Source organism: Protomyctophum bolini (assembly GCF_963924005.1).
Source record: "Protomyctophum bolini genome assembly, chromosome: 5".
NCBI lineage: Eukaryota > Metazoa > Chordata > Actinopteri > Myctophiformes > Myctophidae > Protomyctophum > Protomyctophum bolini.
Window position 1 is genome coordinate 46,418,344 of NC_137866.1, and position 25,848 is coordinate 46,444,191.

A 25,848-nucleotide genomic window follows, 5' to 3' on the forward strand; every position below is an offset into this window, starting at 1 on the left:
ATTTCCTTGACGTGACATGCAAAACCAGTGATATCATCTAATAAACATCTTGTAGATCTATAGACTCTAGAGAGAGACACACAGAAGCCCTGACTAATGCATGTACCGTATATACAGAGGTGGGAGACAGCGTTTCACCTGCACCCACAGCACTCATGTACACACACACACAGACACACACACACACACACACACACGCCACTCTTGTCTCACGACTGTTTTTGCTTGAACAGTGAGAGTAATGTAAACAGAGCTGAGCACTGTGTGCCATCTGCCTAATGTCACTGTGTCCCCCTGCACACGCACGCACGCACGCGCGCACTCTCTCTCTCTCTCTCTCACTCTCTCTCCCCCCTATCTATGTCGTTCTCATACATACACTCATATTTATACCCCTTTGGCACAACCTTTTCCACGAGCGTCGTTCATTCGCACAAAAAAACGACGGTGACTCATGCCAGTTTCAAGTACGTACGTTGTTGTTGGTGTTTTTGGTAGCGGTGCTAAAAAGGCCTCGTCTGTCTGTGTGACAGAGGTAAACAGAGCGGCGCTTCTGCTCTTCTCCGTGTTCATCCTCTCATTGTGTGTGTCCCCTCCCCTTCCTCTCTCCTCTCTCTCTCTCTCTGCTCCCCTGTTTGCTCCTTCCTGTCCTCGACGTCCGTCTCTCTCCCGTTCTGTTTATTTTTATCTGCGTTGCTGTTTTGTTTTGTTTTGTTTTGTTTCTTTCATCATCTCTCAGCCCTCCCCCCTCACGTTTGGTCCGTTTTAAAGGGACATTTAGCTTTCACACATGCAGGTTTGGGGTCATTTGTAAGGAGTAAAACTCCATGTTAGACTCATTGAAAACTCCCCGTCCTCGATTCTGGTGACTGATATCGTAATATGTGAGTGTGCCCGTGTTTCATTTATCCTATTATTTTTATATAATAGGATATTATATAATATATAGTATTTGTATTGACCTTTTATGAAAGACCTCAAGAATGCTCTGATCACAACATTTAAATCGAGAACAATTGGTTCTACATAGTAAAAGAAAAGAAAAAAACACATTAAACACAAATAAATAAAACGGGTGCAGTCCCTATGTAATGCATCAAGACACACCCTTATAGAAGTTATAGTATAGTAGTCTGTAGTCTGTTAGCTAGTAGTAGTATAGTAACTCCAGGCGACCCGTCCAAGTCTGATCAGACCCCGGCCTGTGTCCAAGTGGCATAATGATACTACAGCCCCCCACTGTCTCTTTGAGACTGAGAGACAGTCAACAGTGGAGATGGCCGATGAGATGTTTAGCGACACTAAGAGGCTCCTGGTGCTGTGGGGGCGCCCCGGGCCGGGCCTGGCTCCTCCTCCGTCTGACCAGGCAGTATGCAGACTCCTTCTATGTGTGTTGTGTCGTCGTGGGTTGAACAGCAAAACAAGATTTGCTGAACAGCAAACATCTCGGCCTCGGCACAATTTTTTTTAGGCTGATTTTAAACCCTAGCTTTTGGATCCTCCTCACGGAGGAAGTGGTTTGGGCTGCCATTAACCCATTCTGACCTGAGATCAGATTCATACGAGGTTTCCACGGGACACACACTGGTCTGATTAACCCATTCTGACCTGAGATCAGATTCTAAAAATGTCAGTCGTTCTTCGATTTTTTCAAAAATAGCAGACCTACAAGCTCGTATCGCGCCACTCGGTGGCGCGATACGAGCTTGTAGATCTGCTATTTTTCAATAGCTAAAGCATAACATGATGCTAACACCAAAATGGGTGCCCGGTCAGAATGGGTTAACCCTCACCACCCTATAGCCCCAGATTGCCGTCTCACCGGCCGCCCTATAGACCAATGAAATAGCCAATCTACAAGCTCTCACAACATGCCGCATTGTGAGCCTGTAGATCCGCTATACTTTCTCCTAATCGTCGTAACCGGCTTTCTTTACCCCCCTTTCTGTGATGCTCTTCCTGCTCTGTGACCTCTGGTCACCTTTCTCCTCCTCTCCTCGTCTCCTCTGTGACCTCTGATCTCCTCCTCTACTCGTCTCCTCTGTGACCTCTGACCTCTGGTCACCTTTCTCCTCCTAGGTCAATGGAGAAGTGTGTGTGTGGGGGGGTGGTGGTGGGTGGGTCAAAAGCATAAAAAAGGGCATTGTGTGGATTAAAAGATTATATTCTATTTTTAAGCTAACTGTCCCTACTACTACCTTGGATTTACCTTATAATAATAATTTGCACAACTCTACCAAACATTTTACATTGAGTTACTGTATTCCTTGCCTTTAGTTTGTTTGTAAATAAAGCAGATTCTTGATTGCATGATCGATTTGATTGATTGATTGTTTTTGACAAAACGTGCATGAGCATATTATTTGTAGTAGTACGTACAGGTATTTGTGTATTTTCATTGTGGTCCTTTGAGCGTAAATGTGTGTGCAAACTGAGTGCCTGTTATGTGTATAGCAGAGACATCCAGCATCAAGTAGCCTACAATTTCAACATAGACATAGTAAAATAGCAAAGAACTACAATCAATCATCCCACGAGAAGTGTGTTGGGCGGTGTCTGTCTGCAGAGAGCATTCCCTCTGTCTGTACTTTATTTTTGCGGGTTGCCGGTTGACGTGTATACCCAACTGTAGAGTTAGAAAGTGACATTCACTCAACTCAATGGTCATGTATTGTATCCTAAAGCAGGGGTTTTCAACTGATTATAAACCAGGGACCACCACGCTGACTGAGAATTAACCATTGTTGTGTTGGGAGGGGGGATACCGTCGTGGTGTGGGGGAAAGAAATTAACCTTCCATATTAAACTCATGTTGCTGTTCATTGTAACTTATGAGTAAGCAGACACTTGCGGTTGATTATGGGCACATTTCTTTATAATGGTGACTCAACCAGGCAAACCGGTATATATGGTTTCCCTTGAGATTCTAACTCACTTTTCTGTGGAAGTTCAGAGTAGACTTCCCAGTAACTGATGACATCGACATAATTTCTCATTTACTGCATTGTTTCTCAACTTGTGGTCAATACAATAAATTCAAACACGAATCTTCACTTTCCTACATTACTAAATGCATGGTCAGGGACCACATGCAACACCTTCACGGACCACCAGTGGTCCACGGACCACCTGTTGAAAACCCATGTCCTAAAGCATCGTTTTTCAGGCCGAGGACCCTTTAGCTGAGAGAGAGAGATGAAAGCAGGTAACTCCAATACATCAGAAAAAAAAGAATGAACCCGAAACACTCATCTGCTCCAATTATTAATTTATTGACGACATCTGGTCTTCATCTGGTCAAACTAGGAGTTTGACCAGATGAAGAGCCTTGGATCGTTCTTCTTTTTCTGATGTCACTCTCTAAACCCAGCTCCTCGACCAAGCCATGTGCGTATTAGTATGTTTGTAACTCCAATACATATCGCATTGTGTTGCAGATTAAACTTTTTAATAGATTTCAGAGATACGGTAGAATCATAGACTATCAGTGTTGTGTACATTAAATACATTACCTTTAATTGGCTCTGTACTTGGTTTGCTCCTTTACCAATCTACACCAAACCATTCAAGATTTGTGTTATTGAAATATTCCAAATATTTTTTAAATAGCAGATCTGCGATGCGTTGTGAGCTTGTAGACCGGCTATTTCCAAATAGCCAATGTACTGTACAGTACAGTACAGTATAAATGTGGCCTATAGTCGCTTCTTTTTGGGCTTGTTATCGTAGACCTGCGGTTTGCTCAATTTTTCTCACAAAATGTGGTAAACTGGTTTGAATCCCAGAAGCCCTGGATAACAAAAAAAACATTCACACAACCCCCCAAATAGAACCCTGCGACCCTGAATATCAGACACAGACAAAATATTGACGTTAGATAACTTTGTTTTGGAAGACATTGTAGCCCTAGCGTGGCTCTTAAGGGACGATAACGGGAAGGCCCTCTTTGACTCAGCTCAAAGCTTTTCCTCCTCTCGGCCTTATTAACGTCTGATACAGGATGTCTCATCTCAGGCCTTCCTCTTGGCTCACTCCGCAGCCTGTATTTAGCACTGGTGGCGGAAAGTAAACCAAATGATACATAACACACACAAGTGCTGTACTGAAATACAAATGTTTTACTTTACTTGAGTGTGTCCATTTTTTTCAATACTGGTTCTAAAACTTTTCCATATCGAGGACCCCAACAATTATATGTACTAGTCCTTACACGTTGTGAGATATTACCCCCCCCATAAATATCTTTAATTGCCGTCCATTTTAACTTGTATAATATATTTGTGTGGGTTTTTTTTATGAATAAAAACAGCACTATAACATGAAAGTATTCGTACAAATGCATGGTAGGGAAATGTGTTCATGGCAAGGACCGCAACATTTACACTTATTAGCCCCCAGACCCCCATTTGTAAAGTATGAAGGCCCCCCGCCAGTTTGACATGCACCACAGAAACTATGGCCAATCGCACAGATACTCCCAAATGTATTTTGTGAGTCGCACAGATTAAGTTGTAGGTGTATTTGCGTCCAAAATGTGCACAATTCTGAGCTCTGGTTTGAGAAAACTCATGGCTTTTGCAACCTGTGATGTTGTGAGCTTGTAGAGTAGCTGTTTTCACCAGAGCATGGTGGAAAAAAAATGGGTTACAAAAATATTGAGATAAAACATTTGAAAAGAAAGAAAAGGGACAAAAAATAACCTATAGTCTAAACAATATCAAAACTATTAGTATGCACATTGAAACTAGGTAAACAATGAACCTAGCGTCTGTCTAAATAACCTGCAATCTAAATGTTAACATTGTGGTCAAGAGACTTCAACTCATGCTGTGGTATTAATACTTTTACTTAAGTAAAACACCAGAGTTCTTGTTCAGTCTCATTTGTGTGTGATACAGGAAGTATCTTGGCAAGCAGGGCTTCCTATTGGCTGACTCTCAGGCTGTGTGTAGTGTCTGCATCACCTCTGGACCACTGGTGGACTCTAAAGTACAGTCTGTACTTTAAGTACTGTACTTATACCGCTAGACTCTTAAGTACTTACTTACACACTCACTGCCAGGTATTAATTCATTAATTCTCACTTAACCACCAGCATTCTTCAGTGAAAGCCTTATTTTGAAGGTTCCACCGGAAGCCGTAAATCGGAAACCGAATGTATAGAAAAGCGATGTGTGTATAGTTTTAGCCAGCAGAATGATCACTGGATTATAGAGTATTTACTGGATTAGAGTATTTACTGGATTAGAGTATTTCTACACCGTGGCAGAGTATAGCTCTTCCTCCACGGCTGTCCCTGGAGTGAAGAGCTCCAATCTCAGGCTGTAAACAAGAAACACATCTCACGAGGAAATGACCCTGTGACAGGTCAAGCACGGTCAGCCTTTCCCATGATGCAGGGGGGGGGGGGGCGGACAGGACAATTGTGAATGTCCCCCCAGCGAGCTGACATGAAACTTGCTGTGAAAATTATTAGCTGGCCAATGGACTCTGAAGAGCTAAGTGGAAACTGATCCTACAAATAGAAACATGTCCTGTGGCCTGTTGTGTGTGTGTGTGTGTGTGTGTGTGTGTGTGTGTGTGTGTGTGTGTGTGTGTGCGTGTGTGTGTGTGTGTGTGTGTGTGTGTGTGCGCGTGCACGTGTGCGCGCAGATCTCTGTTTTTGATGTCTCCCTCCGGTCTTTAATTTGACTGAGGTCATGTTTAATCTCTGCTTCTGGTTAGACTGATGCATTTCATTATTGGGAAATGCAAACCGTCTGATTTGTTTAAATATGTTATTTATTTTTGATTACATTTTAAAATGCATGTTAACCCTATTCCTATGTTGGGCAAATCGTCAAATACATTCATAGAAACCTTAAGGATCTTTCAAGCACTGTATTATTTTAGGGCACACTTACATCTGAGGATCCAGAAGAACAAATTAAGTTAATTGTACTCTTGTGTACAAAACTTCAACAAAAGACCTTGAACCATGATCATGACATAATTCTACAGTGAAATAAAATATTATTTTCAACACTGATTCTTACGCTAGTTGCAGTTTTAGAAGTTTTCCACTTCCCTCAGTCTCTTCAGGCTGTTTTGTTTACATAAAGTTAGTCAAAGTTACATTCAAATGTCCTGTTTATATAATGCTGAGTGTATAAATGTGGGCTATCAGGGTATAGACGATAAGCTATTTACTTTCTCACTTTAGTTCCTGTGACCTTGCACCACTTCCTCCATTCATTGGTTTGGACATGTCCTTTTTCCACTTGCTTAGCGCAACTTCTTCAAACGTCGAATGTTTTTAAACGTTTTTGAAATAGCCGAATAGATGTGCTATTTTTGAATATTTTTTTAAACAATAGCAGATGTTCAAGCTTGCAGCAAGTGACATGCTGTGAGCTTGTATATCTGTATATCTGCTAGTCAAAAATCGAAACTGACACGCAATGCTTTCCCGGTTTTAATCGGTAAAGGGTCTGCAACCTTTTTCATGTGAAGTGCCATTAATGTTTGTGATAGTCAGTGTGCCATATATTATTATGACACCACCATCAAAATAAAATATTCCCAACTGATTTTGATTGTCCATATACTGTAGGATACACATATACTGTAACCTTAGACAAGGATGTAATGATCATTAAACTCAGAGCAATAACACACCTAATCCCTCCCCAGTCGTGAGTTATAGGAGTTTGAATGAATGTACAATTATGTGCAGCAGGATGTGAATTATTATGTAATTTGTAGAAGTGAGTGGACTTCATTTATCGGACTACACTTTTTTGGAATATTAAATTATAAAAGAAAAACCTTCTCTCTCTCACACTTATGCCAGTGTGCCAGTGATCACCCTCCCCTGTGCCAATGTTGGCATCCCTATTCCTAGGGAAATGTTGGCTAAAACTAGCAGATCTAACCAAAACATTTATAGATAGATTTTTTTAGAGAGAGCCTTTCTCTCTTTTTGACCTGGTTCTATCTTTTTCTCTTTGTTATCTAATCCTTCCTCCCTTTCCTGAAAACACCTGTGAACCTGTGATTTGACAAAAAAACATTGATTCGGATTCTGCTGTCACAATCATTTTAGACAATAATTTAGAGTAGCTGTCAGTCTAATCCAGAGCCATTTACTGTACAATGCAATTATAAAATCGTTTAAAATCTGCTTCAATTCTAACAGTATAGCTTCAATTGCACTGGTAAGAACTACTGGTTTAGAAAACATTTTGTAGAATGGGCCTCAGGATGTAATTTTGCATGCCTGTCTGTCTGTCTGTCTCCAGGTGAGCGCCAACGTGCTGATCTTTCTTTGCACTAACATCATTGGGATCTGCACCCACTATCCTGCTGAGGTGTCCCAGAGGCAGGCCTTCCAGGAGACCAGGGGCTACATCCAGGCCAGACTGCACCTGCAGAGAGAGAACCAACAGCAGGTATAGCTGTCTATTCTATCACGCACGCACACTGTCTGTCTATTCTATCACGCACGCAAGCACGCACACTGTCTGCCTGTCTGTCTATTCTATCACGCACGCACGCACGCATACACACACACACACACACACACACACACACACACACACACACACACACACACACACACACACACACACACACACACACACACACACACACACACACACACAGTCTATTATAGCTGTCTATTACACAGGGTTCTCAAACTTTTGATTGGATTTGATTACATGTACAGAAACGTCAAGGATATAAAATGCTATAAAGTCAGTGACTTATCTCCACTGTGGTCCTGTTGGGCTGCTATTTTTGGTTCCGAGACGCCTAATATTTAATTTTCCTATCTCTAAATCAATCATTATCATAAAACAACCATGATTACTTCACGAGGTATTGCTATTACTTGTCCTCTCAATGTCTAATTTTCAATATAAATAGTAACACTCACACACGTACGGACGGACGGACGCTCGCATGCACACACACACACAAACATACTGTACACATGCATGCACGCACACACACACACACGCGCACACACACACCTGTCGGATACAGAATAACGGTGAATGGCGCTGCTTAGCGTGATGTATTTTTTTTCTCATGCTTTCCAGGAACGCCTGTTACTCTCTGTGTTGCCACGGCATGTTGCCATGGAGATGAAGGCTGACATCAATGCCAAGAAGGAAGACATGATGTTCCATAAAATCTACATCCAGAAGCACGACAACGTCAGGTCAGATCAACCTCTACCATCTGTACAGTACATCCATAGCATACAATGTACAGTATTGTATACATGCAACCTTTACAATCTATACATCCATACAATCTATAGCCTACTGTACATTCATGCAGTGTGTTGCAGCCTAAACGCCGGGGTGCCACTGGGCGCGTCAGCGTTGCGTCTCTCCGTCACCGCCAGGGAATGTCCCCTTTTTAATCGATGAAGGGTGGCTCCACTGCCTACGATGCGTTGCGTTGCGCTGCGTTCGGTGACTGCTTTAAAATCGCCCCGGTTCGTTTTTTGACCCGCGTCACAAATAGTGTCGATATGATTTTGTTGACTAAAACTGTGACAAAATCCACTCACACACACGCACACACACACACACTCACACACACACACACACACACACACTCACACAGAGTGTGGACTATAAGGTGGTTTGGCAGAGAGGAGGCTAATTAACACTAGTGAGGGAATACTTAATCGCCAGCAGCGAAAGATAAGAGAGTCCCTTAAGATAGATCGCCTCAGCACACATTCAATTACAGCACCGTGCACACTGCACCGTGCACTGCACTGTGCACACTGCACGCACACTGTACACACACTGCACACACACTGCACACACACTGCACGTACACTGCACGCACACTGCACACACACTGCACACACACTGCACGTACACTGCACACACACTGCGCCGTGCACACTGCACCGTGCACACTGCACACACACTGCACCGTGCACACTGCACCGTGCACACTTCACGCACACTGCACACACACTGCACACACACTGCACCGTGCACACTGCACCGTGCACACTGCACGCACACAGACAGACAAACCAGTCTGAAGTGCAGGTCAGGTCTCACTCCATCAGTAGGACTGACAGTGAAACAGCGCCCCTTGCTGTGCGGAGGTGAAAATGCACTTACCATTTACAATTTAGGCATTTTAGCAGACGCTCGGAAACCAGAGTGAGTACAATAAGCAATACAAGGTCAACACATGGTAATACATCAAATGCATACTGTAGGTACACCAATAATCTACCATCAGTATACTAGTATAATATCCCAAGGGGGATATTCAGATCAACAATGACCTGGCATCTGTCTACATAACATGCTATTTAAATTGCATTTTAGACTTTTCATAAGCTTGCAAGGTCGTCGAAGGTACGTATAGGCCAAGCGCTACGGCAAGTCAGTGCTGGAGTGATGGAGTCCGAAGAGTTGAGTCTTCAGACTACAGTGTAATATTGGGAGTGAGTGTGCAGTTCTTCTATTACTGCAGTGGTGGAGTTCATATTCCACAGTGTGGGAGCCGAAAGGAAGAGGAGTCTGGGACGTGTGGAGCGTTATTGTCCCCGATGTTTTAGCGAAGGTTTTGTCAGCTTCCCCGTGGCATTGTGGATCATTTGGAGAGGGCACATGCCGGTATAGGCCAGTAAGGAGAGCGTTACAGTAGTCACTCTGCTTAACCAATGAGCAATGGACACTGATGATTCCATTATGCTTTATTAAAAAATATCAAATCATTAATTGGTCCTCGTTATGCTCATTATGGCATTTGTCTATTTGGTTATTTTTGATAAAGCAAAGGTTGGAATCTTGTTTGAAATTGTGTCTTCTTATGTAATGAATATCAGTGAGTGACCAATGAACATAAGAGCCTGTTGTGAGCTTGTAGATCAGCCCTTTTGGAACAGGGAGGCTATAGAGCTGTAATGAAATAAGTAACGGCGTGATCATTTCCTCCACAGTATTCTGTTTGCAGACATCGAGGGATTCACCAGCCTGGCCTCTCAGTGCACCGCTCAGGAGCTGGTCATGACTCTCAACGAACTGTTCGCTCGCTTTGACAAACTGGCCTCGGTAAGATACCAGTCTTTACTATAGCCTGGTAAACCATCCCGGTTGTTTGAATTCACATATCCTGTGTTCTCTCTCTCTCTCTCTCTCTCTCTCTCCTGTTATATTTTCACTGCTTTTGTGTGACACTCTGGTGCGTATGAAGTAGGGCCTTAATTAAAATTTAAAATTGTTGATACTGTCTCATTGTCATTATGCTTCATACTGGATGATGACATCTCCTTTCCTCCTTTTTAATCTCTCTCTCTCTCTCTCTCTCAGGAGAACCACTGTCTCCGTATTAAGATCTTGGGGGATTGTTACTACTGTGTGTCCGGACTGCCCGAGCCCCGGGCAGACCACGCCCACTGCTGTGTGGAGATGGGCGTCGACATGATAGAGGCCATCTCGTGAGTGTGTGTGTGTGTGTGTGTGTGTGTGTGTGTGTGTGCAGTGGCGTCAGTTCAGCCAAAGCTAACTATGGCAAGTCTCGCACGTGCACGTGCCGTGCGTGATCTTTTTTCCGGTATAGTCCGGTTATTTGCGTGAAATTGCGTCTTTTATGCCCTATTTTCCTCGGTTACCGGTATGTCCGATTCTTATGGGGGCATATTCTTATGGGGGCTTGTAACAGATCTACAAGCTCACGGCGCGTCACAGCGTAATGCCTTGTGAACGTCTACATCTGATATTATCAAAGCCTCAGGCTTGTTTAGGGTCACGGTTAAACATTTAGTAGATTATAGTAACAGTAAACGAAGTGACCTCGCCCGCGTACTCGCGTAGTAGTAGTAGTATGATCAAGTAGGGCGTTCATTTATGGAAAAACACAAAAGCTTGAAATATTGAGATCTTTCTTGTCCGACCGCGACAAAATTCAGAATCGTGAAATAGTTTTTTACAGCAGGTTGGCTAATGTTTTTGTTCTTTTTGGTCGGCAGGTTGGTGCGCGAGGTGACGCGGGTCAACGTCAACATGCGCGTGGGCATCCACAGTGGGCGTGTCCACTGTGGCGTGCTGGGACTCAGGAAGTGGCAGTTTGACGTGTGGTCCAACGACGTCACACTGGCCAATCACATGGAGGCGGGAGGCAAAGCAGGGTGAGGCAGAATGGGCGTGCACACACACACACACACACACACGCACACGCACACGCACGCACACAGACTGGAACACAAACAGTTATTTTTAATAGTTCAATTTTTTTCTGATTCAAGAAATGTAAACCCACGTGATTATTTTTTTCTGTTTACAATAGAGATGAGGAGACCTGTTACTGAACAAACACTCCATATTCTCTTTATTCTATATTCTCTATAATGTGTGTGTGTGTGTGTGTGTGTGTGTGTGTGTGTGTGTGTGTGTGTGTGTGTGTGCGTGTGCACCTACCTTTCCGTCAGGCGGATCCACATCACCAAAGCAACCCTCCAGTACCTGAACGGAGACTATGAGGTGGAACCCGGGTTTGGAGGGGAGAGGAACGCCTACCTGAAGGAGAACAGCATCGAAACCTTCCTGGTCCTGGGCTGCAGCCAGAAACGGGTCTGTTCAATGCATGGCTTACCGAAATTACGTCATGTTGCCGCCAAGTCCATGGGCTTTAATGTTTGTTTAGTGCTCTAACTATTCCATTTATTTACCTGGGACTGATTCTAAAAACACCTTTCAGTAACCACAGTACACTGCTAATCAACTTACAAATTACATTATACATATATATACATAGAGGCATTTCCCTTAATCCACCCGACACTGAAACATATTATTTATTACATCACCATTGAGAGCCAGTGCAGTTATACCCTGGCATTGGTACATATCTTCATCACGTCATACGCAGCCACGGCATACGCATAAAACGACCTTAATTGGTTGTTATTAATTAAGTAACCAGTCAATGTTTTTTAATCGTTTTAAAATGAGAGTGCATTTCTAGTTTCTCCTGCAGGGACATTTAATGTGTTTCCATCTCTCTGCAGAAAGACGAGAAGGCCATGATGGCCAAGATGCAGCGCCAGAGGACCAACTCCAACGACGGTCTGATGCCCCGCTGGGTCCCTGACAGGACCTTCTCCAGGACCAAGGACTCCAAGGTCTTCAGGCAGATGGTAAGAACACATCTAGAGTCTTTACAATCAGTCCAAGGTCTTCAGGCAGATGGTAAGAAGACATCTAGAGTCTTTACAATCAGTCCAATGCCTTCAGGCAGATGGTAAGAAGACATCTTAGACTAGACTCTTGTAAAGACTCTAGTCACTGATTGTAAAGACTCTAGTCACTAGAGTCTTTACAATCAGTCGGCCAGTAAAATATTATTCTTAAGTAACTGCTTTAAAGTTACAATCCTTACATTGTGTATGGCCTTTGTCTCTCTCTACCGAGGGAGTGGTCATTGCAATCCAAACAATAGAGACCAATCAGCAATCACTGTGTGCTTCAAATAACCTTTGACTTTGTCAACTCTGAGACGTTTAATTTTTAAGGGGGCACTAGCCCGGCCCCTCCTATGCACAGCTTTGTGTGTTTTTACCACAGAATGTGATGATTTGATTGGCTGATATGATGATGTATGAAGATAAGACCGTCACTTCACACGAGTTTGATTTCTATTTCAACAACCCCCAGTTCACTCTGCATTAACTCTGCGAATGTACAAATTGAACTGTTATTGTCCATTTAGTTCATATTTGTTTTCTCAGAATCAGAACCGACCGTATGAATGCTAAATGGTGCCTTTATCCAAGGCGCTTGACATAGATTGTGCATTACATTCACCCATTCACACACACATTCATACACCGATGGCAACGGAAACCATGCAAGGCACCAACCAGCACATCAGGAGCAATTAGGGGTTCAGTGTCTTGCTCAAGGACACTTCGACACACTAACTCTGGGGGAGCCGAACTGGTAATCTTGTGGTTACCATCCAGCCACTCTACTACCCCTGAGCCACCGCCACCGCCATAGTCACATCACAGGTTTACAAGTGTAAAGAAGTGAGTGAAATTGGATTTGTGAGGGGCGTCTCCAGCTTTGAGGGTCTGTGCACACACAAACATTGTGTAACACAAACATTGAATGCCATTGACAATGAATGGCAAACTTTGAGTGTTTGTGTAAACACAAACATTGTGTAAAACCAAACATTGCGTGAACAACAAACATTGAAGACGAAGGTGATGACGCAAATTGTGATTGGCCGGAATATGATGATGTATGATGATAAGAGCACCCCTCACTTCACACAAGTGTGACTTTTTCTTTGTAAGCTCTTTTTTGTCCTCTTTGTTCTTCTCAGGAAGAGACAAAGAAAGACGAGAGGCGAGCGACGACAAAGGAAATCAAATAGTACAAACAAACAAACGTCAAAGCAATCCCACAGTTGGCCTTCTCCTTTGACCAAAGAGCATTCGTTGACCTCAGTTCTCCCTGGGCGACTTCCAGTTGGTTCTGCAGTCGCCCGTTCTCCTTCTCCAACGCCTCCTTCTGTTGTGCCAGTTGTTCCAGTTGTTTCTCCTTCCCCCGTCTGTCCTCCTGCGTCAGACGGAGAGCACACACCTCCTCCTGGACGACGCGCACCTGGACCTGGAGCTCCTGGTTCTCTTTGGCCAGAGCCTCCTTCTCGTCGGCCAGCCCCTTCCGTTCCTCCCACCAGTACCGGAGTCGTCGCTTGTCTATCGACAGACGCTCCTTGATGGCGTCGATCACTTCTTCCTTCTCGTCCACCAGCTTTTGGAGTTGGATCAGTGTCATTTCCATCGCCTGGAACTCGTACTTCCTCAGCAACTTCATCGAAGTCTCTTCCTCCATGGCGTAAAGGCTTTGCTATGCAGAGGAATCCTTTGTCTGTCTGCCTTTCTATCCTGTCCATAGTGTATATACTGTAGAGATCTCTGATGTCATCAATATGGCTTCATAGTACTGACGTAATTTACTTTTTAATAATAATAATAATAATACATTTTTATTTATAAGGCGCCTTTCAGGGCACTCAAGGTCGCCGTACAGATTAAAAGCAGTACAAGAACACAGTTAAAAACAGGAAAGAAATATTTTTTGGACGACTTCTTTGATGATTTAACTCAAACTCAGGTGTTGTACACAACTACCCACCACTCACTGTACTGTATGTTGTACTGGCTTTTAAACTACCGGTACGTTAAAAAATCACACCTGTCGTGTGAAATGAGGGGTGCTCTTGTCATCGTACATCAATTTATGTTAGCGGACATTTTGACATTGCTACATAAGGTGGTCCCTTATTGGCCAAACTCTCCCACTCTCCCCCATGTGGGATTGGTTAGCCGATTTGCTCGTTTACATATGACGCAAGTTTTACCTTCAATGTCACTGGCGTTTAATGTTTTGATGTTTAATTTACGTCATATTTAGCGGAATTATCAGCTCTTATCGTCATACGTACATCATCATGGATCATCTCATACTGGCCAATAAGAATGCCTGTTGCCTGTGATTGGTTAGCTGATTTGCTCGTTTACGTAAATCTTCCCTTCAATGTCAATGGCGTTTAATGTTTTGATGTTTAATTTACGTCATATTTAGCGGATTTCTGACGTCATTTCTCCGTTCATCGTCAAAGGCAAAACTTGAGACGGGCGGGGAGAAAGTTCTGCAGACATTTGACCGGAATTCTCTTACCGTGGTCAATGGCAAATCTTGAGACATGTGGGGACGAAAGCTGTTGTGAGCTTGTAGATCGGCTATTTTCACAACTTAATTCATATATTGAAAAAGAGTAAGAAAAATAAACAAAAATATATATTTACTTACCCCATACAAATTGGTCCATGACTCAAAAATGACGTTGCAGGCATATGAAAAGGTTAATTCTATAGTGTATTCTCATAGTTTCATTGTACTGTACATACATTCTGCTGTTAGACGGATGTTGGGTTCTTATCTTCCCTCTGATCTTTGATGACTATTTCTATATGTATTTGATGTATTACCATGTGTTGTTCTTGCTTACTGTAAATCGCTCTGGATTAAGAGCGTCTGCTACATGCCTAAATTGTAACATAACTTTACCACACAAATTGGTTAAAATAACATTTTATAAGTCCTGAATTGTAACTTAAAGGCAATAATTTCAACCAAGACTTCCATACCCTAAATAACCATAGTGTCTTTCTCTTTCTCAGGGAATCGACGAGTCCAATAAAGACAAGTAAGTGTTGATCGTCTCATGTACAATTTGCACAATACTGTATGAAGTAGAACATCACTTCAGTTTCACTTAGTTTTATTTACTGTGCAACTTCACTCAAGGGAGTCTCACTCTCTGTACACTTTGGAATAAATAATGCAATTTGTATTGTATTATGTGTGCACACGCACGCACGCACACATGCACGCGCACACAGGCACGTGTCGCGCGCACACACACACACACACACACACACACACACACACACACACACACACACACACACACACACACACATAATTAGAATTACATAATCACAATTATGTTTGCATAATGGTCATAATCGTTTCCACGTTGAAAAATAGAAGAAAAAGAAGAAATAGGAGATCTACAAGCTTACGACATGTTGTAAGCTTTTAGAGCTATTTCTTTTCGACTTTTTAAAGTATAAAATTATTAAATGTCAGTAATATCTTTGTATGTAAGTTATTTGCCATATCTGCACTGTGCAACTTGTGATTATGACGCCTAAAAAAACAAACAAAATTCTAGTATTCATACGTTCCAATAATATTGAATGCCAAAAACACAATTACATTATTTGTGTGACAATTCATTATTTGTAAACTTATACACACTGATATTACACTAATTGTAAATATGTTCTTGAGTTAATTGTTTATTATCCCCCAAAAATTGCAAAGGCCAATTTGACCTAAGTTGACTCTCCCCTGTGTTGACCTTAACCTTCACCATGGTCTCTACTCTCCCCTGTGTTGACCTTAACCTTCACCATGGTCTCTACTCTCCCCTGTGTTGACCTTAACCTTCACCATGGTCTCTACTCTCCCCTGTGTTGACCTTAACCTTCACCATGGTCTCTACTCTCCCCTGTGTTGACCTTAACCTTCACCATGGTCTCTACTCTCCCCTGTGTTGACCTTAACCTTCACCATGGTCTCTACTCTCCCCTGTGTTGACCTTAACCTTCACCATGGTCTCTACTCTCCCCTGTGTTGACCTTAACCTTCACCATGGTCTCTACTCTCCCCTGTGTTGACCTTAACCTTCACCATGGTCTCTACTCTCCCCTGTGTTGACCTTAACCTTCACCATGGTCTCTACTCTCCCCTGTGCCACGGTCAGCCGCTGCGTCCAGGAGGCCATGAACCCGGAGGACGAGGTCAATGAGTTCCTGGGCAGAGCCATCGACGCTCGCAGCATCGACCAGCTGAGGAAAGACCACGTCAAGAAGTTCCTGCTCACCTTCCAGACCTCCACCTTGGAGAAGAAGGTCTGAAAGACACACTTTTTAAAAGTTTTAAATGATTGTTGTTGTTGTGAACACGTGGTTATATTCACATACATTCATCAATGCGTCCGTACACGGACAAATCACCAGACCCAATTACTGAATGTCAGTCTCCAGATTTTCTTCCGAATATGTATGACACTGATTTACTAGAGTGTACAAATGGAACCAAATGGACCCTTAAGGGTCCATTTGGTTCCATTTGAACACTCAGAGTTACAGTCACAGACCTGTCATGTTCACTCGTGGCTAGCTCTTTCTGGTAATAAAATTGTCCACAAATTTTGTCTGGGGCAATAAAATATCTTTGACAAAAATGTCCACTACAAGCCAATATGGCGATGAGTCTGATGACCCCTGTTAATTACTTGCGCAAGCAGAGCGTGCAAGTAATCATTTTGCTTGGTCTCTTCGAAGTGAAGCCAAGTTTTCTTCAACCGTAAGTCTGTGCCTGGTTTGCTGGGACTAGTTACAAGTTACAACATTACGTCATATACACACCATGTACTCTGGTCCCAGTTCTCAACGATGACGTAATGTTGTAACTGGTCCCAGCAAACCAGGCACAGACTTACGGTTGAAAAAAACTTGGCTTCACTTTTTGGAACCAAGTAACCACAGTATACTGCTAATCAAATTACAACTACATACTCTGTATGTAGTTGTAATGTGATTTGTAATTTGTAAATCTGTGCCTGGTCTGCTGGGACCAGACTACACAGATGACCATATCTCTTACGTCATCACTGAGAGCTAGTCATACACACCATGTACTCTGGTCCCAGTTCTCAACGATGACGTAATGTTGTAACTGGTCCCAGCAAACCAGGCACAGACTTACGGTTGAAAAAAACTTGGCTTCACTTTTTGGAACCAAGTAACCACGGTATACTGCTAATCAAATTACAACTACATACTCTGTATGTAGTTGTAATGTGATTTGTAATTTGTAAATCTGTGCCTGGTCTGCTGGGACCAGACTACACAGATGACCATATCTCTTACGTCATCACTGAGAGCTAGTCATACACACCATGTACTCTGGTCCCAGTTCTCAACGATGACGTAATGTTGTAACTGGTCCCAGCAAACCAGGCACAGACTTACGGTTGAAAAAAACTTGGCTTCACTTTTTGGAACCAAGTAACCACGGTATACTGCTAATCAAATTACAGCTACATACTCTGTATGTAGTTGTAATGTGATTTGTAATTTGTAAATCTGTGCCTGGTCTGCTGGGACCAGACTACACAGATGACCATATCTCTTACGTCATCACTGAGAGCTAGTCATACATATACACCGTGTACTCTGGTCCCAGCTCTCAACGATGACGTAATGTGGTATCTGGTGGGACCAGATTACACAGATGACCATTTCTCTTACGTCATCACTGAGATACAAATCCAACTACAGATTTCGGAAGTATTTTAGATCATGTATATTTCAACAAATTTGAAAGTATTATTACAGAAATTGAAGTTAGAGACACATATTACTCTGATCATGATTTAGTATTAATATCACTATAGTACAAAATGAAATACATTTAAAACAATTGACAATATACAATAAGTAATAAAATAATTATACTGTATAATATATTTTAATTCAGTTTATATACCTTTTTTTTCATCACATATCAATGATTCATTTTTCTGTAAAAAAGTAGTTAGGTAGCAAATAGTTACACGTAATGATTATACATTTCAAACGTTCCTTCACAGAGATACTGAGATGTGATAGTTTCCAGCGGTCGAAAGTACTTGTGCGCTCTGCTTGCGCACTAGTAGGCCATTTATGGCCTACTGGTGTGCAACAAGAAAGTATGCACTCGGCAGAGTGCAGTTCTAGTTTGTAAATGGTTTCATCATTCATGTTAGAATGGGTAACGGGCATTGTGGGGCAGAGCAGAGATTCCATTGACTAAAATAAACATGCTCTAAGAATACACTTATTATTAAGTATAGTCAGATGACGACTGGGCCACAAACGCCAGAAAAGTGTGGTCTATAGAAATGTGGGTCATGACCGAAAAATCACACCTGTGTGAACTGAGCGGCGTAGTCTGCTCAACAACACTGCTGGCTGGCTGTTCGTACTCCAAACAAACATACAGACACACACGTGGCCAGTCATTGGAGCGGTTAGACACCACACAAAGATAAGATTACAGATACAGTACAAGCGGCGGAAATGAGTTTTCGGTTGGTCGACCTCTCTCTTAGAGATAGGGTGGGAAGTTCAGTCATTCTCTGAGTATAGAACCACTGCTCCAGTACAGATGCCTCCCGAGTGTCTCCCTAGGGAGGTCCTCAGTGCCCGTCCCACTGGGAGGAGAGTCAGGAGACACCGTGGCAGATCAAGGACCAGATGGGGGGATTACATCTCCACACTGGCCTGGGGACGCCTTGGGATCCCCCAGGTGGAAAGAGCCTAATGTTGAAAAGGGAAGACTGGAGCTCTCTGCTCCAACTGTTGCCCCCCTGCGACCCGATTCCGGAAAAGTACTTGAAGATTCATGGATGATTTATAGATTCATTATGTTTGTTTTTGTTTGTTTTTCAGTATTCCAAGAAGGTTGATGACCGTTTCGGAGGCTACGTAGCCTGCACTCTGCTGGTGTTCTGTTTCATCTCCTTCATACAGATAGTCATCTTCCCTCAGTAGGTGGAACACACGCACGCATACACGCACGCACGCATACACGCATACACGCACGCACGCATACACGCATACACGCACGCACGCACGCACAGAGATTTGTGTTGTTAACATCTTTCATTAAAAAATCGTAATTGTTCACATTATACACACAAATAGCCAATTGTATACAGGCGTCTTGTTATTAGTATACTTTTGTGCACTGCTACTTTTGATACTTTGATTGTGTGAAGCTAGTATGATCAAGTGGGGCGATAACTTACAGAAAAACACAAAGTCAGTTGTTATTGTATATCTATCTCCCTGCTCTTAATGTTTAATGATGGTGTTTAATTGTGCCGAGCAGGGAGAAAAATGTAGCAGAGCCGAACGCAGAGATAAAATATTATATGCACATTTATATTCTATAATAAATATTGGTTAAATCTATTGGTGGTCTTTATGTATTGTACATGATGTATCGGCACGTTTTTGTTCTTGCTTAATGTAAATCGCTCTAGATTAACCCATCCTGGGCGGGAACCCCTTTTGGTGTTTTAACTAAGCATTATGTTATACTTTAGCTATTGAAAAATAGCAGATCTACAAGCTCATAGTGAAAAATTGTAAAAAATGCAGCACAAATCTCTGAATATACAGAGCGAACTTTTTTATTTATTTCGACGTCAGGCCAAAATGGATTAAGAGCGTCTGCTAAATGCCTAAATTGTAAAAGTGTGTGTAACGCTGTGTCTCTCAGCACCCCGATCATGCTGGGAATCTACATCAGTATCTTCATCATCCTCGCCAACATCCTCTTCATCTGTGCCATATACTCCTGCATTAAGGTAAGTGTAGTTAAACTACATGTATACCTATACATGCACGCACGCACGCACGCACGCACAGAGATTTGTGGTAAAGTGTTCACATTATACACAAATAGCCAATTCTATATAGCTTCTTCAATCTTTGGGCGATATTTTATTGAAGTGAAATAAGTGTCCAGCCTCATTGGTTTAGCAAGGTGAAGTGTATGTTTATTGTGTGTATTTTTTTCTAAATATCCAATAGGGTCAAAGTGGTTCTACTGATGCTGCTATATTTTTCTGGGGACCCCCTGAAACTCCAGCAAACCCACTTTCAGAACCACATTGCTATAGATTAGATTAGAATAACCAACTTGTGCCTGTATATGCGTGTGTTTCTCTGCCCCCTGCTGGTGCAGCTGTTCCCTGCAGCCATGCAGACCGTGTCCAGGAAGATTGTGCATTCCCACACCAACAGTACCCTGGTGGGAGTGTTCACCATCATTCTGGTGTTCATTTCTGCCTTCGTCAATATGGTAAAACCATCAGCGCACGCACGCACGCAAAATTCTTGTGATATTTAGTCGACGAAATGATGAAGTTTTATTCAAAAGACTAAATGACTTAAACGAACTAAAACAACACTGATGAACTGTGCTGTGTGTGTGTGTGTGTGTGTGTGTGTGTGTGTTCTGTGCAGTTTGCCTGTGACACTAAGAGCCTGGAGGAGTGTGTCGCTGAGCAGCTGAACACGTCGGCTCCTCTGGTCACTCCGTGTCTCATCCACAGCCTCAACATGTCTGTGGACGGAGGCCTGGAGATCTGTCCCTCGTGTCCGTTCCCAGAGGTCAGCCTCCACTCTGTGGATATTATATATTATATTATTATTATGTATTATTGGACGGAGGCCTGGAGATCTGTCCCTCGTGTCCGTTCCCAGAGGTCAGCCTCCACTCTGTGGATATTATAATAAACACATTCCCCCTGCCGTTGACGGAGATCTCCGTCAAATCCAACCCGACGCTTTGCCACAGACCTCCGTCATGTGCAGACATGTGGTCTTTTCAGTGCTTTAGTGATAGAGATGGCGCTCTTCACCAACGTGTGAATGGTTCCATGTTAAGCAACAAATACAACCGAAAATGAAAGTGAAAGTTTCACCTGCCACCCGTGTTATCAGATTTAAAAAAATATATACAGTATCTCAGATTATTTTCCCAGGTTGCATTTTTTGACATGCAAAATGGTGTCAGACCCCGACCGGGGGTTTAAATGAATCCGGGTGGCTATTTGGAAATATACGGTATTTTGTTCATTACTTTTTATGTAGTAATGTTCAAAAAGAATGAATGTGCAGGAACCCTGTATGCACTGTAAGCTGGTTGTGTAAAGTTGGACATTGAGCAAGTCATCTGGGGAGGTTCCAAAAAATATTTGGGGACCCCCCCCTGCGGGGTCCTGACCCGCAGGGGGGGGTCCCCAAATATTTTTTGACCCATTTTCAACCTTTTATTCATATAATAGGTCCTCCTGATTGGTCATTATAAGCTGGCACCTTGATCTTTAGGACTGACATTCCAGTTATTTACAAGTGATAACATCTTATTTGTGTCAAACGAAAAGCATCAATCAAGCTTCATTGTATTTTTACTATTTAAAATCAAGCTGTGTAATACCCGGTGTGCCCTGTGTGTGTCAGTATTTCAGCTACAGCGTGCTGCTCACCCTGTTGGCCTGCTCAGTGTTTCTGCAGATCAGCAGCATCGGCAAGCTGGTGCTGATGCTGCTGATTCAGTTCACCTTCCTGCTGCTGGTGGAGTGGCCACAGGTGGCGCTGTTTGACAACGCAGACCTCTTTGTCACGTCCAACGCCCTGTAAGTACTTCATGAACCTAAGACGCACGCACGCACGGGTCGCACGCACGCACGCACGCCCTGATTGTGTGGACATGTCTTTTCCTTGTTCATATTGGACTTTATCCCAGTAATAACTGGAGGCATTCTAGAAATGTGTTTTTTCTGAATAACATTGCTATATCACTGGAACTTTGTTCCAGGGAACTTCACATGCAATCTCATTTTAACACACACACACACACACACACACACACACACACACACACACACACACACACACACACACACACACACACACACACTTTCCCATGGGTTAAAGTCATCTTTTGTAGGCCTACTGTAATTTATACCTATTATTATTATTATTTTTACCTTAGGCATCATTCTAATGTGTATTGTTTTCCTTCTAGTGATTTCAATGAAACTTCTCAATGGTAATTATTTCTTAATTGTTTTCTATCATATTTTTAGTGTGTCTCTTTCATGGCAAATATACCTGTTTCAGTGGGATTTAAAAGGAAGAGAAAGTAATCAAGGGAAAAGGTTAACGATACATGACATTTAAAGGAGAATTCCGGATGAGCCGCTTTCTTACCGAATTCTGATGATAATATATTGGATAATATATTTTTACTCAATTTAATGGAGGACTGTTACCTCACCCATCATGTAGTATCATTATCTAGAATGACAAAGGACAGCAAACCGATGGAGGACTGTTACCTCACCCATCAGTTAGTATCATTATCTAGAACGTCATGGCAGGTCTCAGGTCTGGTGACCCAACCTCCTTGAGGTTCCCAGGACCAAGTACCCACCCTCAAAACCTAAAAAAAACAAATCAAAAATAATCATCTATCTGATTACAATATATATACCAGTCTGAACATAACCTTAGGCCGTTATTGTATCCAAAACAGCCAGTAGGATGTGCTCACAGTGCTGTTATTATAACATTATTTTAAAAGTCTTTCTTTCTCCCATTATAGGTTCAGTTTCAATGAAACTACAGACCAGTGGTAAGATTATAGTTAACGTAACATTGATACGTTATGCTGACAATTGTTACCCCCACTTCACAAGAGCTCTCACCACTGTCTCCATGTTGTTTCATGACTCCACAGTCCATTTGTTGTGACTAAAGTGTCCCTGAGGGTGATGACGCCAGTGATCCTCACAGTGTTTGTGCTGGCGCTGTACCTCCACGCCCAGCAGGTGGAATCCACCGCACGCCTTGACTTCCTCTGGAAACTCCAGGTAGGCATGAGTCGCCTCTAGGGGTCATTGTAGAACCCATTCTGGACGGGAACCCCTTTTGGTGTTTTAACTAAGCCTTATGTTATACTTTAGCTATTGAAAAATAGCTTAAGTATATGAAGTCACCACAGCAGTCTTTTCTATGGAGTTCCATATAGACTTCCCCATAGACGTTTCAGAAAGTATTTATTGAAAGACCTGTAAGCCTTGGACAAACCCAATTTGGATGGTGACAACTCGTGACAAGAAACACATTTCTTTCGGGCCGAACAAATAATTAGAAAGAAGAAAAAAGGGCAGGGTTTATATGTTCAAAACAAACCTGGATTAATCCTTTAATGTTGCTCTATGTCTGTCTGTCTCTCTCTCTCTCTCTCTCTCCCCCTCTCTCTCTCTCTCTCTCTCTGTCTCTGTCTCTGTCTCTCTCTCTCTCTCTCTCTCTCTCTCTCTCTCTCTCTCTCTGTCTCTGTCTCTGTCTCTGTCTCTCTCTCCCTCTCTCTCTGTCTCTGTCTCTGTCTCTGTCTCTCTCTCTCTCTCTCTCTCTCTCTCTCTGTCTCTGTCTCTGTCTCTGTCTCTGTCTCTGTCTCTGTCTCTGTCTCTGTCTCTGTCTCTCTCTCCCTCTCCCTCTCCCTCTCCCTCGCCCTCTGTCTCTGTCTCTGTCTCTCTCTCTCTCTCTCTCTCTCTCTCTCTCTCTCTCTCTCTCTGTCTCTGTCTCTGTCTCTGTCTCTGTCTCTCTCTCTCTCTCTCTCTCTCTCTCTCTCTCTCTCTCTCTCTCTCTGTCTCTGTCTCTGTCTCTGTCTCTCTCTCTCTCTCTCTCTCTCTCTCTCTCTCTCTCTCCCTCTCTCTCTCTCTCCCTCTCTCTCTCCCAGGCCACGGAGGAGAAGGAGGAGATGGAGGAGCTGCAGGCGTACAACCGCCGCCTCCTCCACAACATCCTGCCCAAGGACGTGGCGGCCCACTTCCTGGCGCGGGAGCGGCGCAACGACGAGCTGTACTACCAGTCGTGCGAGTGCGTGGCGGTCATGTTCGCCTCCATCAGCAACTTCTCCGAGTTCTACGTGGAGCTGGAGGCCAACAACGAGGGCGTGGAGTGTCTCCGGCTGCTCAACGAGATCATCGCCGACTTTGACGAGGTATATACTTAAGCAATATTACACGAGAGGGTGTGGGTGAACGTGATTATTGCCACGACAGGGATGCGGTCAGGAACGAGACGGAGTCGAGTTCCACAAGCATCACTGAAGTAGCAATAATCACGTTAACCCACACCCTCAAGTGTAATATTGCAATTCTACCACAGTTACCCTTAAAACTATTAAAATCGCTGAAAGAATATATATTTTTAATGACAGATGTAGTCACTTCGACGACAACCTTCACAAGAAACTAGCTAGCCTAGCCACCAAGTTTGCTAGCGCTCTGGGAGAACAGAGCAGCTGAATTCTTTGTTTTGATTAGGTGGTGAACAGTGCTGGTTTAACCCACGGCTAGAAGGCTGTTTCAACCAATCAGATTGCTTCCTCGAAACGACCTGTGGTAGAATTGTATTTATTAATTTGTCTCATTTAGCTGCCTAGCTGCTCCAAGCTTTGTGGGGCAAATGCTCTCGCCCCAGCTCCGCTCTGTAGCTCGTCTCCTCTCACATGCCGTGTGTGTGTGTGTGTGTGTGTGTGTGTCTGTGTATGTGTGTGTGTGTGTGTGTGTGTGTGTGTTCTAGATCATCAGCGAGGAGAAGTTCAGACAGCTGGAGAAGATCAAGACCATTGGCTCCACCTACATGGCGGCGTCCGGCCTCAACGACTCCACCTACGACAGGGAGGGGCGCTCGCACATCACCGCCCTGGCCGACTACGCCATGAGGCTGAGGGAGCAGATGAAGTACATCAACGAGCACTCCTTCAACAACTTCCAGATGAAGATAGGTACAGAAGACCTGTACCTGTACCCCTCCTCTGTCCGTCCGTCCATATGTCTCTCTCTCTCTCTCTCTCTCTCTCTCTCTCTCTCTCTTTACATAGTGGGCCATGGTGAATAAACAATAAGATAATGTGAACTACTGCAGTGAGTAATTTGCATTAAAACTTAGAACAATGGCTATTTCAGTGTGCTATACTTTGAATAAGAGAAAGGTTTTTTTTTTAAGTTTCTGAACTGTCCACAGAAATAGTTCCATTTTATGAGCATTAGTGAGGTTAAATGAAGATATGGTTGAATATGGTTGAAGACAGTGATCATCCTATAAGTCCTATAACCTACTTTTTTAGTGCGCCAATAGCCAAAATGTGTACACATCATGAGACGTATATGATGTGCATAAAAGGCTAATATTACTGTTTGACTGTCTTGTGTTCCAGGTCTGAACATTGGCCCAGTGGTAGCAGGGGTCATAGGAGCCAGGAAACCCCAGTATGACATCTGGGGGAACACAGTGAACGTGGCCAGCCGCATGGACAGTACAGGAGTACCTGACTGCATACAGGTGAGGGGTGGCCTGTTACTGTTACTGTTTTCTTGTTGGAATGAAATGGGTGCTATGCACACACGCCATTTTAAAAAGAACATGCGCCCCTTCCTTCCCTAAATATTCCAACAACAAGAAGCGAGCACAGCGCGACACGGAGGCTGCCTTGACATAGGCGTTGCATTGGGACTAGTTTTTGTTTTTTTTCGTCACGTGATCCAAACGTGTGACGTATCCCAGAGTGTCAGAGGAAAACCGTGTATGTCTTAAAAGTTATGAAAAAC

At 43.2% G+C, this 25,848-nt stretch overlaps 1 protein-coding gene across 3 annotated transcripts in view; it reads left to right on the top strand.

Moving 5' to 3' along the window:
• LOC308316058 (adenylate cyclase type 6-like) overlaps positions 1-25,848 on the top strand; it is a 100,483-nt gene that overhangs the window by 69,252 nt on the left and 5,383 nt on the right. For all 3 annotated transcript variants that reach the window (XR_013964114.1, XM_080764404.1, XM_080764405.1), the window contains 20 exons: positions 7,281-7,430; positions 8,085-8,206; positions 9,968-10,079; positions 10,338-10,465; positions 10,997-11,155; positions 11,456-11,597; positions 12,035-12,163; positions 15,221-15,246; positions 16,372-16,519; positions 19,106-19,203; positions 19,941-20,028; positions 20,409-20,525; positions 20,690-20,836; positions 21,689-21,864; positions 22,257-22,280; positions 22,836-22,865; positions 22,971-23,103; positions 23,973-24,236; positions 24,821-25,025; positions 25,458-25,582. Coding sequence is in view for 2 of the 3 variants with exons in the window: in XM_080764404.1 (XP_080620530.1) it covers positions 7,281-7,430; positions 8,085-8,206; positions 9,968-10,079; positions 10,338-10,465; positions 10,997-11,155; positions 11,456-11,597; positions 12,035-12,163; positions 15,221-15,246; positions 16,372-16,519; positions 19,106-19,203; positions 19,941-20,028; positions 20,409-20,525; positions 20,690-20,836; positions 21,689-21,864; positions 22,257-22,280; positions 22,836-22,865; positions 22,971-23,103; positions 23,973-24,236; positions 24,821-25,025; positions 25,458-25,582 (2,523 nt within the window). In the remaining variant the exon portion in view is untranslated. The remainder of the gene's footprint in view (positions 1-7,280; positions 7,431-8,084; positions 8,207-9,967; positions 10,080-10,337; positions 10,466-10,996; positions 11,156-11,455; positions 11,598-12,034; positions 12,164-15,220; positions 15,247-16,371; positions 16,520-19,105; positions 19,204-19,940; positions 20,029-20,408; positions 20,526-20,689; positions 20,837-21,688; positions 21,865-22,256; positions 22,281-22,835; positions 22,866-22,970; positions 23,104-23,972; positions 24,237-24,820; positions 25,026-25,457; positions 25,583-25,848) is intronic.